The sequence below is a fragment of the Saccoglossus kowalevskii genome, chromosome 3 (assembly GCF_978046115.1).
Source record: "Saccoglossus kowalevskii chromosome 3, keSacKowa6.1, whole genome shotgun sequence".
NCBI lineage: Eukaryota > Metazoa > Hemichordata > Enteropneusta > Harrimaniidae > Saccoglossus > Saccoglossus kowalevskii.
This window is the reverse complement of record NC_140643.1, coordinates 37,534,985-37,558,078: the sequence shown is the minus strand read 5'-3', so window position 1 is coordinate 37,558,078 and position 23,094 is coordinate 37,534,985. Positions and strand designations below refer to the sequence as shown.

The following is a 23,094-nucleotide window of genomic DNA, read 5'->3' as shown; positions in this document are numbered from 1 at the left end:
TTTAATTTTTTCTACTATAGACTTTCCAACTCTGCTAAAGGTCGGTGGTCGTGCCGCATTGCGCGGCATGTATTGGAATTTCATATACACAAATATTGTATATGTGTTGTGCACGTCGCTATGAGTCCCAAGTCGATCGGGACGCGGTGCGACGATCACCACCCTTTAACCCTTTAACCAGCGGCAGGGATGTCGTCTACGCAAGATAGTTGGAAAATAAGTCACATGCAAACAGCAGGCTCGAGTGGGTTCAATTGAATGTTCGCTTATTTTGAAGATCGGGTGAGTCGATATTCAATCAGAGCAAGACAGTCTTGAGTGTTTTGTTTGTTTTGAGGTAGTATACACACCCACCCACTTGTTATAGTATTGCAAGACTCCAAACAACACTTCCTGCTGACCTGTGTTCAAAACTGTTGGTGTTGACATAGAAAGTAAAGTAAGCAAATAACACCGAATAAACGGCAAGGTAAATACTACGTCAAATCAAAGTAAACACATACTGCATGCGTGCACAGTCCCTCTGATGCGTGATTCGAACAGGCGTGTCGAGGAATCGGAAGTCAAGACATTTAAAGAGGGAGATAAGGGGGTAGCTGGTACAGTTTTACGGGAAATAAAAAGGGCTTTTTACAATTTACAAGGAAAAAAGACGTTTTTACAGTTTACGGTGAAAATTGAATTTTGCAGTGAATTGTGTCATCTAGTCGTTTTACAGTTCCGTTCGAAAATGTAATTTCCCTGGATTATTCTTTACGACTTTTTCCATTTGGATGTAAATTCTTGAACGTACCGAGAAAAATAACACTTTTTTACGGTGTACGAAAAAATATTTAATTGATTACGTTGTACGTCTAGCCTGTGGTTACAGAATTACAGAATTTATTTTTTCAATTTACGTTGTACGAAAATATTGCAATTACGTTGAACGAAAATAACCTTTGCCTCCATTAAATAAGCTTTTTAGAAATAAAGACCTTCAATGTAGAGTCTAAAATTACGGGAATGACTTTTAATGGCAAACACTTGCCTGTGGTGCGCGGTAACACATACTAGTAGTATCATTGAGGTGTCCTCACCTCATTGTGACTGGTATATGATAGAGCTCCCCCATGAAGATCCGTCGCATGTTAGAAACTGCAGATACTACAGGGGCGGATACAGGATTTTTTATGGGGGTTCCAAACTTTAAAATCACCAGACTAAGTTAATGATTTTTTTACATTATACAAAAACAAATTGAATAAATTTTTCAACGGGGGGTCCGGACCCCAAGAACCCCCCCCCCCTAGATCTGCCACTGTACTAGCTGGCCATTGCTCACGAAGGATTCCACCACTCCAAAGTGATTTTTTTGGGTACTGTAACAAAATGACCTAGACTGCCCTGAAATTATTAGTAATTGTATGGTTGTGCTAAACAAGGGACGTGGTTGTGATTATTCCTCATCTCATGATCAGCATCACAGGCTTAGAAACGATATTTGGCGAGAACTGTCGCCATGCACATGATGTTGTCTCGTTGTCTCATGGGAGCGGGGCGATTTTCCCAACTGAATTTTCATCCATATTAAACAAAAAATATTTTGCAAAAACACCGTCCGGTAAAGTTGGATAATAACAAATAGCATGAGGGGCCTTGTTAGGTATGACGAAGTTTGTAGTTTTTGGGCCAGCAGACTATCGTGGCCATATTTTGCATGAAGGTTATTTTAGTTTTCTCAGGTGGGACGAATTCGATATATCTTTGTCCGACAATTTCAGAATTCTGCCTGACGACACTCCTTGTATTTTCATAGTGCAATATACACAACCATACACACATCCAAATTCTATTTAACCATTTATTAAACATTTTAAATTTAATATATCCTTATAAGTTGGTGGAAATATGCACTACTAATACTAATTGTGTCTTTCATTGGTATCCACTAATTGAGTTGCCTGGTACTATACACAAGTTTCTTGCTTTCACGCCGTTTGCACACTCTGACTTTCCCTATTATCATTATCATTATGCAAAAAATACCATGCTTATCAATGACATGTTTATTCATTTTACACTGAACTGGTCTTACTATAAGTAGTTAAATATAAATTACCATCCAGGTCATTATTTAAAAAAATTACAATGTTTTCAGTGTAGATACAGCACTATTGGTTTATTATAAAAATCGTAAAGATTGTGATATGTTAATTTTGGCTTTAATTTTGTAAATTTTGCTGTATTTTATGTTCTTGTACCTATTAGTTATTCATGAAATCACAACGTCTTTGATCAACATTATAAAACAAACACTTTGAAGTATTTTACACGAAAACAAAATATTTGTATTGACTCTTATATTGACTCATGCGTATATTTGGATTGTGAACTGACTCTTACTAATGTATGAAGACTCCCGCTAAGCTAACAACATACTATGATTACTATCCAACTATTTATAACACGACTCTACTGGTAGTATTTCCTCATTTCTCACAAATACCGTATCCTACTACCTCTTCTAAAAAATCGTAGTAAATATTTCAAGGTCTTTAAAATGGCGTGCGGTTAAATTCAACTAATAAAAATTAAAGTAAAATAAAATTGCTGCATGAAAACATCCAACTCGTTTTACAACGTATCAAAACTTATTCATCGGAATAGGTGTCGAAACTCGTTAAGAGTAAAAAAAAAACACCAACGACAGTATTGAATTTAATGTAACAATAACATTGTATAATCTATTGTATTTTCTAGTAACAAAAAATGTCTTGTGAAATTCAACTACGTGAATCAGACGAATTCAAAATAACTAACATAATATAAATAGAACGGCTGTTTACAACATTACTTTTTAAACAATATCCAGGTGATTATCTTTTAATCTAATTAATAATAATGATGATAAAATGAGATTGGCCTAACAGTGGTAAATCCTATATGTTTATCTAACGGTAAATCACCATCGTTAATATAATGTTTTTCTCTTATAATTATATGAAACAGATATAACTTTTTAACAAAACTGTAAAAAAACAGATAAATACTAAAAAGACTGAAATATATTATATAAAGAAATAGAATCATATTTTAATAAGATTTATTTTGATCATTAATCAACTTAGATTATGCCCGTTATTCAAAATCTCATTAGAACTTGTAAATACAATTGACATACAATGCCCGACGTTACCCAAACGAGGGCATTATTTGAGTTAGAACCAATAGGTACTATAAACGTTGTTGCTCAAACGACGTCTCATTCATGATATGGTCACGGTGGCAAGGAAGTGTATCGGGGCCAACCGATTTATCTCTTTTTGAGCAGGAAGTAACACATTCTCGATCGATTTCTGTGTTGTTATTTTCCTGTTTAGAGTATCAGATGACCAGTTTACAATTTTCTCAATTTGCCGTCATCAAATTCATCGTCTCCATTAAAATCCATATTCTTTACTCGTTTAAGACAACCTTTCATTATAAAATGGCCCGCTGTCCAAACTTCCAGTCCACATTTGCTGTATTTCGCATTAAACAAACGTGTAAAACAATTCCAAGTCAGAATCGGGACTAGTTACGTGAAGAACCCGTTATATGAACAAAGTATAGGTCATGATGAAAGTAGCCACCCACCCCAACCACACACCCCCACCCCACCCCCCGTCATTAAGTTGCGTACTTGGGTATATGAAGTAAAACCGCATAATAACTTTTTCTTCTAAATATTAAGAGTAATATATTTAACCAACAGAAATTATGCCCATTTGTTCAAAAAATTAGAATACACAAAAATGCACGAAACGGGAAAAAACATAATGGCGTTAAACACTCATTTGTTGTGCATCTTCCTTCAAATTGGTTCATACAAATAATTCTGCCAACGCTGGTCGATTTCTTTGAAAACTTTTTGAAAACAAACTCATTTTTATCACTCTGGTTTATAGTTGGTTCGACATCTTGTTTGTGTCACTGTTATTAGCACATTTCCCTTTCTTTGTGCCTACAACCATAATAAATGCCTTTGTGATTAGTTTCGTACTATTGTGCCATTATTGACTTTACTTATTTACCAGATTCGCCGAATTGAATTGCCTGATCCGTAGAAACGTGACAATTGACACAATGCATGGTGAATTGGCACACATTCGTGTACACATGATTATTTCCCGAAAGTTTTTTCTATAATTATAACTAAACAATATATATGTTTCATAAGTTGACAATTCTCTCTCATTTGACTTAATATGAGAACGAGAAAAAACATCCCAACCAGCAATATTACAATGTCACGGCGCCCAAAACATTTTCTGTATTGGGATGGCGGAAGGTCACAAGAAAAACGAGCACATTCACATTCACATATCTGTTCGTATTTTTGACACCTGGATATTTGGGTACATAAAGTAACGAGCCAATATCATGGAGCTAAACAAAATGTGGCGGAAATAGAAGGGTGTATATACTCATATGTATCCAAGCATATACAAATATCCCTTTCAATACAATGCAGCAATAACGACCCCCCCCCCCCACACACACACACACACGCACACTCATCCAACCACCCACACTAACAACTTGCATCCGCCTGTGTTATACACAAATAATAAATAGGGCATTGACATTTCACAAATTAATGTCCAGCCGCACGTACGTGTGTGCGTGGTCCATTACTACACACGCAATGACATTACAACACATGATCTGATTTCCCTGACGTTTACACTAGTGTTTTATTCCATGCTCACAAAACCAAATATATGTATATATGTCACCAAAATAATTTGCGCTTAAAGGACTGTCCAAACATCCATGAGAATGGTTATTTTGAGCCATTTACAATTGAGTTTTATGGTAAAAAGTTCTCACCATATCTCAAAATTGCTTTCGTTACATGCGTAAAAATGTATATGTACTATCAGAGGTACATTACTTAGACATTCTGAAAATTACTATTATTTGTTTGTGTATAATGTTGTGACATGGAAATTGGGTGAGACTTCCTTATGCTCCCTCACCTGTAACTTTAATTTTAACCCTGCCCCTCCAGTGCCACTCTTCGGGACACGTACACGTATAGTTATTTGGAGGATTAGGGGATGACGCGGTCTTAATGAACTCTTATTTCAAAAACTATCCATTTATGCATCTTTTTGGAAATTTGACTCTAAACAAAAATTTGGTGCTGAGGAAAAAACTGAAAACTTGATGATGTGTGTCAAAATTAGTATGTCGCAGACACTTCGGAAACAAACAAATCACCTGTCTTTATTCAGTCGAATATCCATTCAGACAAATGATTCTGAGTGAGTATCTAAATATATAGAAAGCACACTGGGAAAAAACAATGATTGCGGTTGTATTATTATTATTATTATTAAGGCCTTATAAAATAACAGAATCACACGTCATAGCTGCAAAAATCTTTGTACGCGATGACCTGTGCCTTTTTATAGCCGTCTGACCCGGAAGTAATGTTAGTGTGTTATTGTTCAAAGTGATTCGAAGCATGGTGTTGGCTGGACGAGGGTTGCAAGAGTCACTGTGACTATGACTGTTATCATGAATTCTCTTATTGCTGAAGTGAAGAAAGGCAACATCGAAGGTGTGGAGTCAATATTGAAGCACTCAGACAATTGCAGTATCGTTAACTTTCAAGACACCGACAGACGGGAGACCGCACTCTTCACTGCGTGTGCCCAGGGCTTTTTAGCTATCGTGCAGTTGCTGATCTCGTTTGGCGCTAATCTTGGCTTATACACGGTATGGGGAGCTACACCTCTACACGCTGCAGCAGAAAATGGCCACGAGCAGATAGTACGGTAAGTTTTCAACTGAAACAAACTCCCCTTAAATGTCACCTTCCAGAACCGGTGTTACGCGAGATCGTTTGAATTGCTAGTTGTAGCTATAGAGGACCGCCATGGTATGCGGAACAAGGAAATAGCAAAACAAAAATCAATTGATATCGTTTTTCAGACTTAGGGCAAACCATTCTATGCCCAATGATGGACTGAAAAACAATAAATTTCTCCTTCCCCAAATCAGTGAATGATTGTCATAATATATTTACAGTTTAATATCGCGCCAAAGTCTTGTAGTATTCGCGTAGTCAAGACCTATATAATCTATACAGTTGTATAGAATTTTGACCTGAGGTCACCGAACAACTCGATATACTGTGTTAGACATTATAAACATTTTAATGCATGTGTTGTTTTTTGTATATGTTGGGGTAGAACATATATAGAAAAAAATATTTCTTACTTTATTGGTTAGAATGACCGGGTTCACATGTGGTCTTGCATTTTGTGTATTTTTTCATCATACAAAAAGTATCCGATCAGTCACACAGGCACGATGTATATACCGGATTCTGCTGTAAATTCGTTCTCGTAAAAAAATTTAATGAGCCCAAGAAATTTTCAGCAATTTTTAAAGTTGTTTTTTAAATATTTTGGCGTAATTATTCAGACATTTCAATCTTTCCTGACGCCTAAAATAGAGTTTAAGTTTTTATTCAAGAGTATGTTTTTTGTGACTAGAGTGAATGGGTAAGATTCATTTCGACAATGAGCTGTTATCACTGTAAACAATGTTAAATTATTCTTCTAATGCTCAGTTTATCTTTTGAAAACAACTATTTTTTTTATCTTAAAAAAAAATGCCGTTTTCCAATCAAAATCAAAGCCAAAAGACCGTACTACAACATTGGCAAATCTCTTCCACATCGGAAGTGGTCTAAAAACGGGGACTTATGTGTTGACTTTCATCCGTGTGTGTGTGTGTGTGTGTGTGTGCATCTCCACCTATAGCTTGGATATGCTTGATCTGATTACATTCAAACTTCACAAACGCATCGCATATCTCAGGCGACATATGCACTTTGATTCATTTCATGATCTGATTAAAGATGGCTGAATGGCGGCTATTTTAATGTGAATAATTCACCAAAACCAAATTTTTTTCTATTTCAAAACCAGATCTTGATCACGCATGAACAGTTTTTGTTTTAACTTTGTACATGGATTAAAGTTAATGGGACATTGATGCTCTCATTTTTTTAGTCCTCGTTGGGACACAGTCCGAAAACAGGGACTTATGCAATGTTTCCTCCAGCTTTGTATTTGTGGGGGGATTTTTGTCCCTTCAGATCAGAATAGAGGGGGATTTCCTATAACAAGGGGGAAATTTCTAATAAGCATAAATTTTCTTATTGAAACATTAGCAGTATTTTTTCATTATGTTCTTCATTGTTAGCAATTGTTATGTTCTGCATTTTGTGTTCTGAAATGTATGTTATTTCATTATTTGTTATTATTTTAATGTTAATAACATTCTGAACATTACCTTACAATCAGAGTAAACCTTTCTATAAATGTACCAGATTCTGCCATAAATTTGCCCTTGGCCATTAAAGTGCCTGTGAAATGGCTGCTATTTTTACGCCTAAAATTATCCATTGATACATAAATATTATTAATTTTTATGTTTCTAAGCATGAATTATTTTTTTTAAGTGAAAAAATGTGTTTTAAACTCAGTCTACAGCAACTTTATTTTTGTGTATTTTAAAACGAGGCTCCTCATTAGCTTCTCGTTTGCATACAGAAATTCCCCTTGTGACGTCAGAAGGGGAAGTCGCATGGCAGCTTGCATTGCTGATAAGTGTAAATAAGGCAAATTTCTTGTACAGTTTTCTCGTCTTTGACTAAATTGTCACTTATGTACTTGTTCGGCGAGAAAGAATGGACCATAATGAACACATAGTATAAATTTTTGTTCCATGGGGTTGAGTTAGATGCAAAATATGTCCGTTCTGGTGTAGTTGGTCACCGTGATCGTCGCCGACACCGGCGCACGTTTGTACACTGTCGCTGGACAAAATAGAATTTGACGTCGGAATTATCTCGTTATTTAGCAGGTTACTAGGCACGTCACTACATTGTTTTATTTCATCGATCGTCTGAGTAAAACTTTTCAAATTAAAATAAAAGAGAACATATTTTGACATTCTAAACATTAGACCATAGTGAAAAACGACAAATCACAGTTACTAAATAAATGACAGCCGCGTGGAAATAAATTGACATTTTGTTGAAATAGGTGAACGCGTCGGGTCACGACAAGGGCAAGTGCGTTAAAAGCAGCGTTTAATTGGATAGCAAAAATAATCGAGATCGACACACATACAGATAAATTCAGAGTGGATTCGAGTTAGCGTGATCCATGGCGTGATTGTCATAATTATAACATCTTATTAAAACTTTACTTGGTGGAAACTCATTGACAAAGCCCGGATTCTTATTTCATAAATTATTACACAGATCAAGCTGCAAGCATGGAGGCGCTCCATGCATGAAGGTAAAAAAAGAACAGAGGTGTGAATTCGACATTCAACACCAATCACCAAACAATTCAGAGACTTTTAGCCACAGTCCCTCTATAGATAGAGGGACTGTGCTTTAGCCTTCGAAAATGAAAACAATTAGCAGTGTGTAAGGCTGTGTAATTTCCTATTTGTTCGACGCTTCGTTTTTGTGTCACTGTCAAAATTATTGCTGTCTTTTTACTTAACAGGAACTAAATGGTCTCTATAAAACGATAATCAGGATTGCAAAAAAAGTCAGCTCATTTGAAACACTTGCCGGACGTCTCTCTCTCTTCTGATATCCGCCTCGGTGATCATGGGCTGGTCCGTAATCTATTTCTTTCAAAAGTGTTGTGTCAGGTTTACGTTGTCGGCGTTTCTCTTTAAACCCAGTTGTTTTTTTCATGAACGAGGACAGTTTTTCCAAAAAAAAAAAAAAAGAATCTGAGGTTAAGTGGCTTTCGTCCATTGATGTTGCACCTTCGGATCGATTAGAGACTTGTGAATACATACACTATGACTATACGTTTCACTGCAACTGCCCACAACACAACATCTAAAAACTCCCTCTCAAAAAAAAATAAAATAGACAAAAAAAAAAGAAAAAAAACGCCGACCGAAAAATGTATATATCGTTTAAAAGTATATTGAATGACCAGTGTTATTACGGCTCAGGGGTATGACTTCCTCTCACATTTTGTCATTTGGTGGCGCACTTTCAACGAGAGTCGGAAATCCGGAAACAGTCGACCATTTCAGGATAGGTGGGCATGACTACAACACAAGAAATATCCCAAATTTACTTGGATAAATCAATCATTTTCAGCAAAAAAATCAATAACTGCCCATTTCAGTGGGACACAGATCTAAAATGGGAAACGGGTGGGCATTGCACCGGCACTTTAAACGGCAATTTGGTTTTTGAAATAAAATGAGACCAAGAAATCATGTTTTATCAGCAGGTTTTTAAGGTATTTTTTTTATAAATATTTTGGCGTCATTATTCAGACATTTAAATCATTCCGTACGCTTAATATAGTCTAATTTAAATTTTACCGTAGTCATTGACTCCTATTCAAGAGTATGATTTTTATCCTGACTAGCGTGAATGGGTAAGCTTTTTTTTCGACAATGAGCTGTTATCACTGTAAACAATGTTACATTTTTCTTCAAATGCTCAGTTTATCTTTTGAAAACAACTAATTTTTTGTTTTAAAAAAAAATCATGCTGTTTTCCCATCTAAATCCAAGCCAAAAGATTGTACTACAATATCGGTAAATCTCTTCCATGTTGCGTTCAATAACATTAACATATTAAATGAGCTACGATAATTTGAGCACGTTGGCATCATCCACCATTTTGATTGGTTAATTAGCGATTTGACCTATCAGGTCAAAGAACTCTGTCCCAGGTCATAATATGGCGGATATTCTCCAGCATCAAGCATTTAATTAATATGCGACCGGAATCATTCGCTTACAATGAAACTAAGATGAAATTTATTTGTATTTCATAGCAATTCAACGAATTAATTTTTTTACGTTAATATTATCACTACTAATTAATAATCAACAATTGTACGTGCAAAATAATTAATTAAATCATGTAACAAGCAGGAAGGACATTTCTTTGTTGCTTGGCAAACTGCTTCACCCTGCCACTCTCGCACTCCGAAAACTCAATGCGGGCTATTCCAACTTACGTATGTATACCCAAAGAAGGTACTGTTTTTAAATATAGTTGGCGCGTCACAGTCCAATACACGCATAGGCTATTATTAAAAGAATTCAATGGGCAGTGAGGAAAAAGGCGATTTTCGCCCTTGGAGTATTTTTTTTTTAAAAGGGTGCACAAAGTGTAGTAGACGGGGAAACGCGCATTCTAGAGTAAATACTGCTTATGTTTTGACCTCTGTGCGTGTGTGCATGCAGTCGTCCGCACCTGTATCTTAGACATGCCTGGACCAATCACAATCAAACTTCACATATACATCATACATGATATTATACATATGCACATCAGAGCCATGTATTTGATATGCTCTGACCGTTAATGTTCAAACTTTATACATTTCTTAAACTTGATAAATAAATTTAGTAAGTAACAGCATATGATCCTCTCAATTTCAGACTCCTATGATATGGAATAAATTTAGAGACTCTAAGGTTCTAATTAAAACTGATAGGAATATTAACAATTAAGATTAAGATTAAAAAATATGTCACCAATAATTAGAAAGCTATGTTTAATACATGTCATTTACTTTAGAAGATGTCTAATGTAAAGGCCTAACAATCTACTATACTTAAGTATAAGTTGTATTCCTAGTGTTTGAAAATGGTAATCACTATCAATACTTTCACAGTACTATTAAATTAAATGGTCATACTGAACTCAAATATATAAACATACCCATAAATCAAAATGCAAAAGCTAAAACATACCGCCGTTGTCATACGGAACCCAAAACATACCCATCACATTGCTGAACCCAAAACATACCCATCACATTGCTAAACCCAAAACATATCCATCACACTGCTAAACCCAAAACATACCCATCACATTGCTAAACCCAAAACATACCCATCACATTGCTGAACCCATCACATTGCTAAACCAAAACATACCCATCACATTGCTAAACCAAAACACACCCATCACATTGCTAAACCAAAACACACCCATCACATTGCTAACCCCAAAACATGCCCATCACATTGCTATACCCAAAACATACCCATCACATTGCTAAACCCAAAACATACCCATCACATTGCTGAACCCAAAACATATTCATCACATTGCCAAACCCAAAACATACCCATCACATTGCTAAACCAAAACACACCCATCACATTGCTAAACCAAAACATACCTATCACATTGCTAAACCCAAAACATATCCATCACACTGCTAAACCCAAAACATACCCATCACATTGCTAAACCCAAAACACACCCATCACATTGCTAAACCAAAACATACCCATCACATTGCTAAACCAAAACATACCCATCACATTGCTAAACCAAAACATACCCATTATATTGCTGAACCCAAAACATACCCATCATATTGCTGAACCCAAAACATACCCATCACAATGCTAAATCCAAAACATACCCACCACATTGCTGAATCCAAAACATACCCATTACATTGCTGAATCTAAAACATATTCATCACATTGCTAAGCCCAAAATGTACCCATCACATTGCTAAACCAAAACATACCTATCACATTGCTAAACCCAAAACATATCCATCACACTGCTAAACCCAAAACATACCCATCACATTGCTAAACCCAAAACACACCCATCACATTGCTAAACCCAAAACATACCCATCACATTGCTAAACCCAAAACACACCCATCACATTGCTAAACCAAAACATACCCATCACATTGCTAAACCAAAACATACCCATCACATTGCTAAACCAAAACATACCCATCATATTGCTGAACCCAAAACATACCCATCATATTGCTGAACCCAAAACATACCCATCACAATGCTAAATCCAAAACATACCCACCACATTGCTGAATCCAAAACATACCCATTACATTGCTGAATCTAAAACATATTCATCACATTGCTAAGCCCAAAATGTACCCATCACATTGCTAAACCAAAACATACCTATCACATTGCTAAACCCAAAACATATCCATCACACTGCTAAACCCAAAACATACCCATCACACTGCTAAACCCAAAACATACCCATCACATTGCTAAACCCAAAACACACCCATCACATTGCTAAACCAAAACATACCCATCACATTGCTAAACCAAAACATACCCATCACATTGCTAAACCAAAACATACCCATCATATTGCTGAACCCAAAACATACCCATCATATTGCTGAACCCAAAACATACCCATCACAATGCTAAATCCAAAACATACCCACCACATTGCTGAATCCAAAACATACCCATTACATTGCTGAATCTAAAACATATTCATCACATTGCTAAGCCCAAAATGTACCCATCACATTGCTAAACCAAAACATATCCATCACATTGCTGATCCCAAAACATACCCATCACATTGCTGAACCCAAAACATACCCATCACAATGCTAAATCCAAAACATACCCACCACATTGCTGAATCCAAAACATACCCATCACATTGCTGAACCCAAAACATATTCATCATATTGCTAAACCCAAAACATACCCATCACATTGCTGAACCCAAAACATACCCATGACATTGCTGAACCCAAAACATTTCCATTATATTGCTAAAGCCAAAACATACCCATCACATTGCTGAACCCAAAACATACCCATCATATTGCTGAACCCAAAACAAACCCATCACATTGCTGAACCCAAAACATTCCCAGTCACAGTGACTTTTGTAGCAGTGGACATTTCATTGGGATCTTTAAGACAGTGAGTCACAGTGACTTTTGTAGCAGTAAACATTTCATTGGGATCTTTAAGACAGTGAGTCACAGTGACTTTTGTAGCAGTGAAGCTGAAGTTTGTTATTTTGGTTAGGTATGTTTCTATTTTCAAATACAATTTATTTGTTCTCATTTTATTGCCATCTTTATCATTTGTGCTGTGAGGAGAATTTAAGTTTTCTTTCCATAATTAACGAGAATGAATATGTTTTCTCATTAGTCTGATTATCAAATTGTTTGAGTGTGTTTTTGAACAAATTGGCATTTTTTCTTCCTCAACCTGACTACTAACTTCTTTTTATATCAGATTTGTCTTAATTCTGACTTAAAAAGTTCTAGGTACCCATATCAAAAATGTTGAGTTGTCAGCATCTGAGACAAATCGGTGCATTAATTGGTTAAAAGCGAATGATGAAAAATGCTTGATTTGTATTCTTTCAGTTTCTGGCCTTGCTCATAGCTTAAAATTCTGATAGAAATATATAATATTTCAGTAGTTGTTTTGGAAATAGATTTACATTTAATGTAATTTTCAAATAAAAATGAACACAATGGAAATTTCATGCAAAAATGTGAGATGGAGTCAACTTTTTCCCAAGTAAAGTAAAGTGTGGAGCAATCTATTGAATACTAGTACGTAGTATTTAATGTTTAATGAAAGGAACCTAGCTTAATCCGGCATGTCATTTATATATAACGGTTGGATATAAACAGAAAAATGCACCCTCTATATAAAACTTGTTGACAATAGTTGTGTTTAGGTTACACACACAGGCCAAGATTAATTAAAACTATATTCCTAGCTGGGATTATTATACCAGGAATGTACAACTCTCTCGGCATACTAACTGATTTCTCACTAAATTAGGGATGTATACGTTTTAGTTCCGTAGTTATAAAACAGTGACAAATGCAGTATATGTATAAGGCAATGTAACTGGAATCAAGTCTTTTTTGTCTATTTGTTTCTTGACGCTGTTGGTTATACCAAAAATGACATACTAAAATGAATATAGCAGGAAATCTTTGAAATTGAAAACAAAAAAAAATAATAATTGGTCGTTGTGACATACTTGAGGGCACTAAAATCTGAGCAAACTGTTCTAGCACACACTGTATTGGTCTGTACTTAAGGTCTAACACACCTAGCTACTAGCACTACAAGAAATGGCTAATAAGCATTGGTTTTACCATATACATGTAATTAATATATACACTGGGTAATATTTTATTTTAAACTGAAAATATGCCCTTGTGCAATTATTTATAATCATTAAAAGCTAAAATTTAATGTCTTGTGAGAACAGTTCAGTAATGAAAGTGAAAGAAAAGAATAAAACTTATAATTATTTAATTATTGATGCAAATTTGAGTGGAAACGTCAAACCTGTCAACACCAGCAATATCACAAAAATGTTGTCGTGTAGAAATAAGTTTTGGGAGTGACAATTTCAATACACAATAAGATCTCAAATTGTTCACAGTGGAAATTTATTTGCTGGGGGGAGGGGGGGGGGGTGAATAATAAAAATGTGAAGATGCAAGTACCCACCAAGAATAAGGAAGTTTACTTTCAATATACACTTCCTTATAAAGGTTGCATGCTCAGTGAGTATCATGGCAATATATATTCAATACAATTTGATTGTTTTGAAATACATTACCCTACCTCTTGTCTTATAATATTAAGTCATATGACCTGAATACTTTACCAGTTTATTGCCAGAAATTCTATTGGACCTTATAGAATAATTTTGGAATGAGTTAGAGGGCCCTGCTGTATGTCCATAAACACTTGCTTGAGGGCACTCTGGCAACTAGTTAATAATTTCCCAATTTAAGGAGCCCCAGATATTTGAGTGCCAATGGACAGCAATGTTGGTCCGCGATCGTCACAACAGACAAAGCTGTGAAGTTAATGATAATAGAGTAATTTAAGTAGAAAATTTTTCTGAAACTAACGTAACCTAAAAGCAACTGGTAGTCGCATGCAGTTAAGATTAAGACATTGGCCCCAATTATACAATACATGTGTCCTAATATCTGTGGTTAATTGAGAATGTATAAACAGGTATGTAATGTTGCTAATCTGATGCAATCAAGAACTTAAGTTTCGTTCATGCGTAGTTACCCCGACTGTGACTCTGCCATCTTCTTCAACTGGGCTAATACCTGTTTCCTATTCCTGCTGGTTGTCCATTCATTTCAGTGATTTGATGATGTCTATGTTTAATGTAGACAAAAGGGTGAATCATTTCAAACAGGTCAATGTCTCCCATTTTAGGAAATCCATCAACGCAATGCACTAATAAGGCAGTCTTTCTTACTTCTAAGCATTTGTGATGCACACGTGTCATGTCTTGAGAACAGTGGGTGATTAATTTTAAATCATAGGTTAAAAATGTTGTTACCTGTTACCTATCCTCCAGATGCCTAGTGGCACATAGCGCCTCCACTGAACGTCTCCATTCTGTCCTATCAGCTGCTGCAACTCTGACTTCCGCCCATGACTTCCATCCAGCCTTGTTTCTTTCCTTCTCTACAGTGCGTCGCCAAGTTGTTTTGGGTCTACCCCGTTTCCTTTTCCCTTCTGGTGCCCATGTCAATGCTGTGTTACAGATGCTTGTGGGTTCCTCCCTTAATGTGTGCCCAATAAATTTCCATCTCCTCTTCATTACTGTAGTGCTCAATTTCTCCATCCCAGTCCTGGTTAGCAGTTCTTCATTCCTAACATGGTCTTTTAACATAGGTTAAAAATGATAATTGATAATTGTGAACGTTAAGCTTTTTATTTATCAGATTTGTACCATGAACCCCAAATCAATACCTTATACTACTGCACACTTTGCGTTATCAGCATCACCGCATGCCATATGAGATTGGCAGTGTAGGTCAGCTGCTTATCGGCGTGACTTCTGGCAAAGTAGGTAGCTGTATCCCTGCTAAATATTTGACAATGTAAGAGATTTTAGTCAATTCAGGCCAAACTGCACATAGTCACTTGTTGGTCCCACAGTGACATCTGAAACTGCAATGAAATAGTCAAATTTAAATTTGTAACGTTCTATTTGACTGCTACAATTCATGGAGCTGATCAGTATCACTCACGGCTGGATTCAATATCTCACCACAGATTCGCTAGTGTGCCATTTTTCTTCCTAGTAAGCTCCCAGCATTCCTTGCAACACTCTGTTCATAGTTCTACTCTGTGCAAACTCACTGATGACTAAGATTAACATAGAATTCACAAAGATTGTGTCTAGCATTTACATAAAATTCCTTTTTCACCCTATAAAATAATAATAAAACATAACGATTACAAATATTTTGAACCTAAATAGCTATCGATAAAAACATCTCAAGTACAAAGTAATTTTACGGTGTTTCAGACAGCTTAAGGGTGGCATGTCGTAAATACTTCTCTCTTGCTGTTATTTCCTTGTTTTCAATCTTCCTCCTTTTATGGACACTAATAAATCGCTACCAGTACGTTAGGTCATGTATTCGACCTAATAAATAGCGTGAAAATGTTATCTAAATTTGTTTGTTCTAAAAGTCTTACATAATTAATTGATTGCACTAAACAGATTTTTGTCCAGTACATATTAACTATTGAGGGAAAAACAGCCTAGAATAATGCATAACATTTTTGGAATAATATCCATCAGCAATCCGTGGCTATCTGTGGAGGTTTTCAGCAGTATGTGGTGAATTATTTTTTTACAAGAAATAAATAATATTCATCAGAATTCCCTACAAATTCATGACAACATTAAGTATTCATTTTATAACTGTTTTTTGCATCAAATAACCAGATGAACTTTTAAAAACTGTTTACCATGGAAACCAATGATAAATATGTATACAGCTCAAAACTATTTATTTTCTGTGTCTTGTGACCATATATTTTTACCAGTATCTGTATTTTGTGCACAACAGCATATAATAAAACAATATTGAAAAATTAATGAAATCTGTTTATTTGTTTCAGTGGACGCCCATTTCTTTGGTTGTGTTGTTCAAAATGCTTACTACAGCCACACATTGAGCTTTGAATAGACTGGCTGAGTATTTTTAGTTTAGTTCTCTGTCATGCAGACAAAATGGGAATGAGGACTTATGTTTTGGGTTTAGTATGTTCAAATGCGCGTACATGCTTCCAACATCATCTCAGTCCATGACATGTCTAGACCGGACCGGCTTGTTTAAAGTTGGTACCAAGACAAGTTATATTTCAATAAATACATACATACACCTTTGACTGTCTAGTGGCAGTTTATATCATTTTTCAATCTGACATAATTCACAAAATTATTGTTTAAAAAACCCATGTGTGGAGTTTATTTCCTTCCTTATGATATTTATAAGTTTCAGCATTTTTTTTTATTAATTTAAACAATTTTTCCTGCTAGCGTTCGGCAACCAGTGGCATACTTAAATATAACACCCCTCCATGTCGGCACAGAAAGCAGTTGCAACTTTTTAACAAAATCATGGAAATGGAGCCAAGAAAAATGTTGTTGACTCCATCGTAAACTTTTTTTGTGGTTACTTATATTCTTCAATATTTCTGAAAATGAACCCTAATTTTGGTGCACACATACAAAATTTTAGTCAATTTCAAATTTTTACTCAAAAAATTTGGGCATGTTTGAAGGCAGGTGCAGACTATATTGGGACTATTTGGGGAATTTTTTTGAAAAGGTTATGTGATGCAAAGATGTGATGCAAGTGTATTTGTAAATGCTATGAACGCATGGTGACTCAAAGGTGAAAATGTATGACCATCGTTGTGCAAAACCAGTTATACTAGGATCTCCTTATTTGGGTTTTCTATTTATAGATTCTTGGTTCCAATGGGTGCATCGATAAATGCACAGACTCATTATGGCGATTCACCTTTACACTTAGCAGCTTTTCGAGGACATCTAGGTGTTGTACGATATCTGGTGGAATGTGGTGCCAATGTCACCTTGAAAAATGTCAAATGGAAAACTGCAACTGAAGAAGCTACACTAGCTAATTATGTCGAAATATCAACTTACTTGAGAAGTAAACAGGGTAAGAATACATTTTGTTTTTTTTAATTCTGGATGTTATTTTCCTGTTTTCAAATTTGTTTTTAAATTGGGCAATGGTTGGAAAACTCAACAAAACACAAATGAATCTCTAGAAATTTTAGATGGCCGAATGGTGGCCATTTTTGTGCTGAAAAATCATCAAAATCGAGCATTTATGGATGGATTTTGTTCAAACGTTAGACATTATGGGACCTTGATGCATTGATTTTCAGATCGCATTTAAAATGGCTGACTGGCGCCATTTTGTTTTAATGACATTATGGATTGTGTGAATTAATTGTTGTTGGATGCAGTTATAGTATGTTCTAACTGGACTTCTCAGGAAATTAATGTATACAATTCTTGAGGAGATGTAGCTTTTTTGTTTCCATAGAAACAATCATAGGTATCCATTTTATGCCTTTCGTTATATAAAATTGGTGTATGATGCTGTGCAACTCAGAATGATTTTTAGAAATGATTTCATAATTTTCTATAACTTTTTAGTCCCCGTTCGGACGTAGTCCGAAACCGAAGACTTATGGTTTGCCCTGTGTGCGTCCGTGCGTCCGTGATCACCTGTATCTCGAACATGTATGGACCGATTGAGTTCAAACTTCACTCATACATCACACATTATATGGGACATATGCACATGCATTTTTTTCACGATCCGATTAACGATAGCCGAATAGCGGCCATTTTAAGGCCGAAAATGCATCAAAATCGCACATTTTCACCATTCTGGACCCGGATCTCAGTTATGCATGGGCGGATTTTGTTCAAATTTGGTACATACATTAAACATAATAGGACCTTGATGCACGTCATTTTTTTTTATTGGATCAAGTTCTAAATGGCCGACAGGCGGCCATTTTGTTTTAAAGAATTCAGTTCTGGATCCGTATCCGAGACATGTCTGGATTGATCAAATTAAAACTTCACACACACATGGTACATCATGTCACAAATAGATATGTGCATTTGTTTCATGATCCGCTTAACAATAGCTGAATGATGGCCATTTTAAGGCCGAAAATGCATCAAAATCACGTATTTTCACAATTCCGGAACCGAATCTCAGTCATGCATGGATGGATTTTGTTCAGATTTAGTACAATGTTTTGTACATATGCAGGTGCACTTCAGATCAGACCACTGAAAGTGGTCTGAGTATTTGGTCATGATCTGCTTTGAATGTATATGTCACTCAAATATGAACGGAACGGGGACGTGTCATTGACAATGACTTGTTTATTTTTGTATCAATAGATGAATATAAAAGTAGTACTAGAGTCCATCCAGAATTGAATGATGGTAATAGTATTCCAAATTATAAACTGCCAAGTGGTAGCTGCGGATCACCTCGACCTTTGTCCAGTTACCTTCCCACATCACAACCACCAAGACACCTTTCCACATCCCAACCACCAAGACACCTTTCCACATCCCAACCACCAAGACATATGGCAATTAACAATTTATCTAAAGATGATGTTGATGGACATCGAAGTGCGATAATTTCTAACATACCTATTGCTGATGGCATATCAAATCGACGCCAACCTGTCGAAAGTCTTGACCCATCTTGTCTTCCACCCCCAGGCCTACCGCCATCTCTTAATTCTGATAGAACAGGAAATGTGAACATGGACCCTATGTGTCAACAGCCACCACCTCCACATAGTTTTAACGACAAGACTAAAGTATTTCATGAATCGGAAACAACACTCTTGCATCGCGTTGACGAAGATTCTCGAGATCACTTACAAGAAAACATTACCACAGCGGTGTCTGAACTTCGAGCAACTAGACAAGAGCTAGAAAACTGTCATATTCTTTTGAAAAGTTCTAGGGACAGGGAAATGAAAATATTGGAAGACGAACGTCGACTTCGTCAACGAGAAGTGGAATTGGTTGAAAGTATTTCATACTTACAATGGAGATCAAGAAACCAACACAGAAAATGATTAGTGAACAGATATTTGTAACTTTCGCATTGTGAAATTTACAAAAGCTGATTTACATATTGTGGTGCAAGCCTGTAGTAAATGTTCTGTGGAACTAGTGGTTTTAAATGTGACTCATGGACCTGATATTTGTTTAGTGTATATCGAGTAATATACTCTTGTAAATGAATAGAGAAAAAGTTTTTTTGCATTATCTTATGCAAATTAGGTAATTAATATGCACAGTGCGACTTTAAGTAAGATGGTTGTGCACTCTACAGTTATATAGCATTGGTGGAATATATTCAACCAAATGTTTTAAGTGTTTTTTTTCCTATGATAATTATCTTCTAATAATTATTCTTCTTCACATTGATCCATCAATAATGAACAAGGATAGAGAAAGATGTCAGCCCACTTAAGTCCAAGAGACAAATTCAGGAGGTAATGTTCATAAAGTAAAATATGTACTATCTTTAGTACCGGTATGCTGAATTTTTTTTGTTAACTTTTGAAATGATTGTCCACATGATCTAGTATATTTACTACTATAAGATGATATTATAATGTACATGTGTATCAGTGTCATGAATACTTTACTATGATTGGATGATACTCTGTTTTAATTTCAGCAAGCTATGGTTAAAATAGAATGTCACTGTTGATACTAGATCAGTATCAATCGAAAATTGGCTTTACGTTTGTGTTAAGGTGGGAAAATAAACTAAAATGATGGACATTTTATATATAGACAGTTTGACAAAGTGGAAAGTCACTATACAAGAAAATAGGAGGCAAAACCAGTATAATTGACTGTCGACTGTGAGTTGGTTCACTTGAGTGAGCTACACAGCCATCAATATGTTGTGCATGTGCAATGTAGTGGTGTGTGCAGTGTTGCTCGTCAACTGATACTTTTCAAAAATAGATTTATTATGACATCAAATCTATCAAAAGACAAATTTTAAAATGAACATAATTTCATGCAGACAGAAGTTTAATTTGTTTTCTTCCGATTTTGAGTATTTTTGTTTTGTTTAGATCACTAAAAATTTGCAGGAAAATATTGCTGATACGATATAATAAGTTAGATTTTGGTAGATATGTGGATCCAGTTGACATGGAATCAATAATTCGGGGAATGATTACTTAGTGATATTTCAAATTGTCATGGCTTTTTCAGGAGGGGTTACCATTGACATAAATATGAATTGATTAGATTTTATCCAAGATCTTGATTGACATAGAGACAGCATCTTTTGGAAGGATTCTTCACCATTGTCAGATAGAATCATTATGTGATTCATTGAGTGAATAAACTATTCAACTATTTGCAGCTTATTTCAATGATCTATTAACTAATTGCTTAGTATTATCTCCAGGACAGTTCTGGCATATCTATAAACGAACGTTCACCTCTATGAGGTTAAATAAATGTATTCGCCATCCTCTGCCTCTGTTAACTGTAAGCTTTACATCAACTGCAAGTTTGATTCATGTTGATAAAGCTTTTCAGTCTTATGTAGTTTCTATGAAAAAAAACTAAACATGCTTAATTCATAGAGGAAACTTTAATCCACTTTGATTTTAGAAGATACTGCATTTCACGGGTTTCAATTACTCTCCCAACTCTCTTTAACCAGTTTTGATCTTCAATGTTAAGTGTTCACTTTTTGGGGGATAAATATTTTAGAAATACTTATAAATAGCGAAATTGTATCAGAAAAAATACCAGAATGTGAGACATTTTGGAGGTCATACTTATTGTCACAATTCATCGATTTACAGTATATTTAGGGTTGAACATATATGATACCATGGTTATATATTTGTTAATATTTATATCTTCAAATTTGTAATGATTTTCCACTATACTTTTAACACAATTGCAGTCTTGTATGTTTCAATGCTGCATACTATGGCTATAGATCGCAAGAAACTTTGATAACTTTATACATATTAATGATTATGGTATAATTGTTTTTCATTATTTTAGTGTTACTAAACTGTAGCTGAAACTTGTATTGTCTCACTGTGTCATTTTTACTGTCTGAGACTGTTTACTGGCCCCAAATGTATATATAAATAACAACTGGGTTAAATGAGCCCTAGATTTTCATTTGTCGTGAGCATCTCCCTTAAAGGGTGGTGGTTGTTGCGTCGCATCCTGTTCGATATAGGACCCATAGCGACATGTACAATGCATGTAAAATTCTATAAAGTGGTTAATTATTCACTGGGTTTTAATTAGTCCCTGTTCGGACGAAGTCCGAAAACGGGGACTTATAATTCGGTCTCCGTCCGTCCGTGCGTCCGTCCGGAGTCATATCTCAGAATCCCTTGAACCGATTCCGTTTATTCTTTGCATGTGCCTAGTACTTTATGTGGGACATATGCACATGCAGTGGTTTAGCGATTTGATTCAAAATGGCCGACTGGCAGCCATCTTGTTTTTTGAAAATGTTGTATTTTGGACATGCTTTGTCAGTTTTCATTCAAACTTGGTACATAGATTATACATGTTAGGATACATGTCCATGATGATTTATTTCACAATTGGATCAAAGATGGCCGACTGGCAGCCATCTTGTTTTTTGAAAATGTAATATTTTGGACATGCTTTGTCAGTTTTCATTCAAATTTAGTACATAGATCATAATTGTTAGGATACATGTCCCTGACTGTTCGTGAGTTCCTGAGTCTGTCCGTCCGTCCGACCGTCTGTGTGTCCGTCTGTCCGTGCGTCAGTCTGTCCGTCATATTTTAGAATCCTGTGGACCGATTACGTTCATTCTTTGCATGTGCCTAGTACCTTATGTGGGACATATGCACATGCAGTAGTTTAGCGATTCGATTCAAAATGGCCGACTGGCAGCCATCTTGTTTTTTGAAAATGTTGTATTTTGGACATGCTTTGTCAGTTGTCATTCAAACTTGGTACATAGATTATACATGTTAGGATACATGTCCATGACGATTTATTTCACAATTGGATCAAAGATGGTCGACTGGCAGGCATCTTGTTTTTGTTTTTTTATGCGGTATCTTGGACGTGCTCTGTCAGTTTTCATTCAAATTTGGCACATACATGTACTTTATACATGTTAGGATGCATGTCCATGACAATTTGTTTCAAAATCTGGTCAAGGATGGCCGATTGACAGCCATCTGACTTTTTGGCCTTACTACTATATTTCCACAATTCATGTACCATTTTCATTCGTATTTGGCACATCATACATATCAGTGTGTTTCATAATAAGATCAAAGATGGCCGAATAACG

The 23,094-nt window shown here is 35.7% G+C and overlaps 1 protein-coding gene across 1 annotated transcript; it reads left to right on the top strand.

Moving 5' to 3' along the window:
- The first annotated feature begins 5,469 nt into the window (after positions 1 to 5,469).
- Positions 5,470 to 21,832, top strand: LOC102808119 (uncharacterized). Its single transcript, XM_006823772.3, has 3 exons — positions 5,470 to 5,807; positions 17,645 to 17,862; positions 19,134 to 21,832. The coding sequence occupies exons 1-3, from the start codon at positions 5,536 to 5,538 to the stop codon at positions 19,829 to 19,831; spliced, it is 1,188 nt and encodes a 395-aa protein (XP_006823835.1). The 5' UTR covers positions 5,470 to 5,535; the 3' UTR covers positions 19,832 to 21,832.
- Positions 21,833 to 23,094: the final 1,262 nt, after the last annotated feature.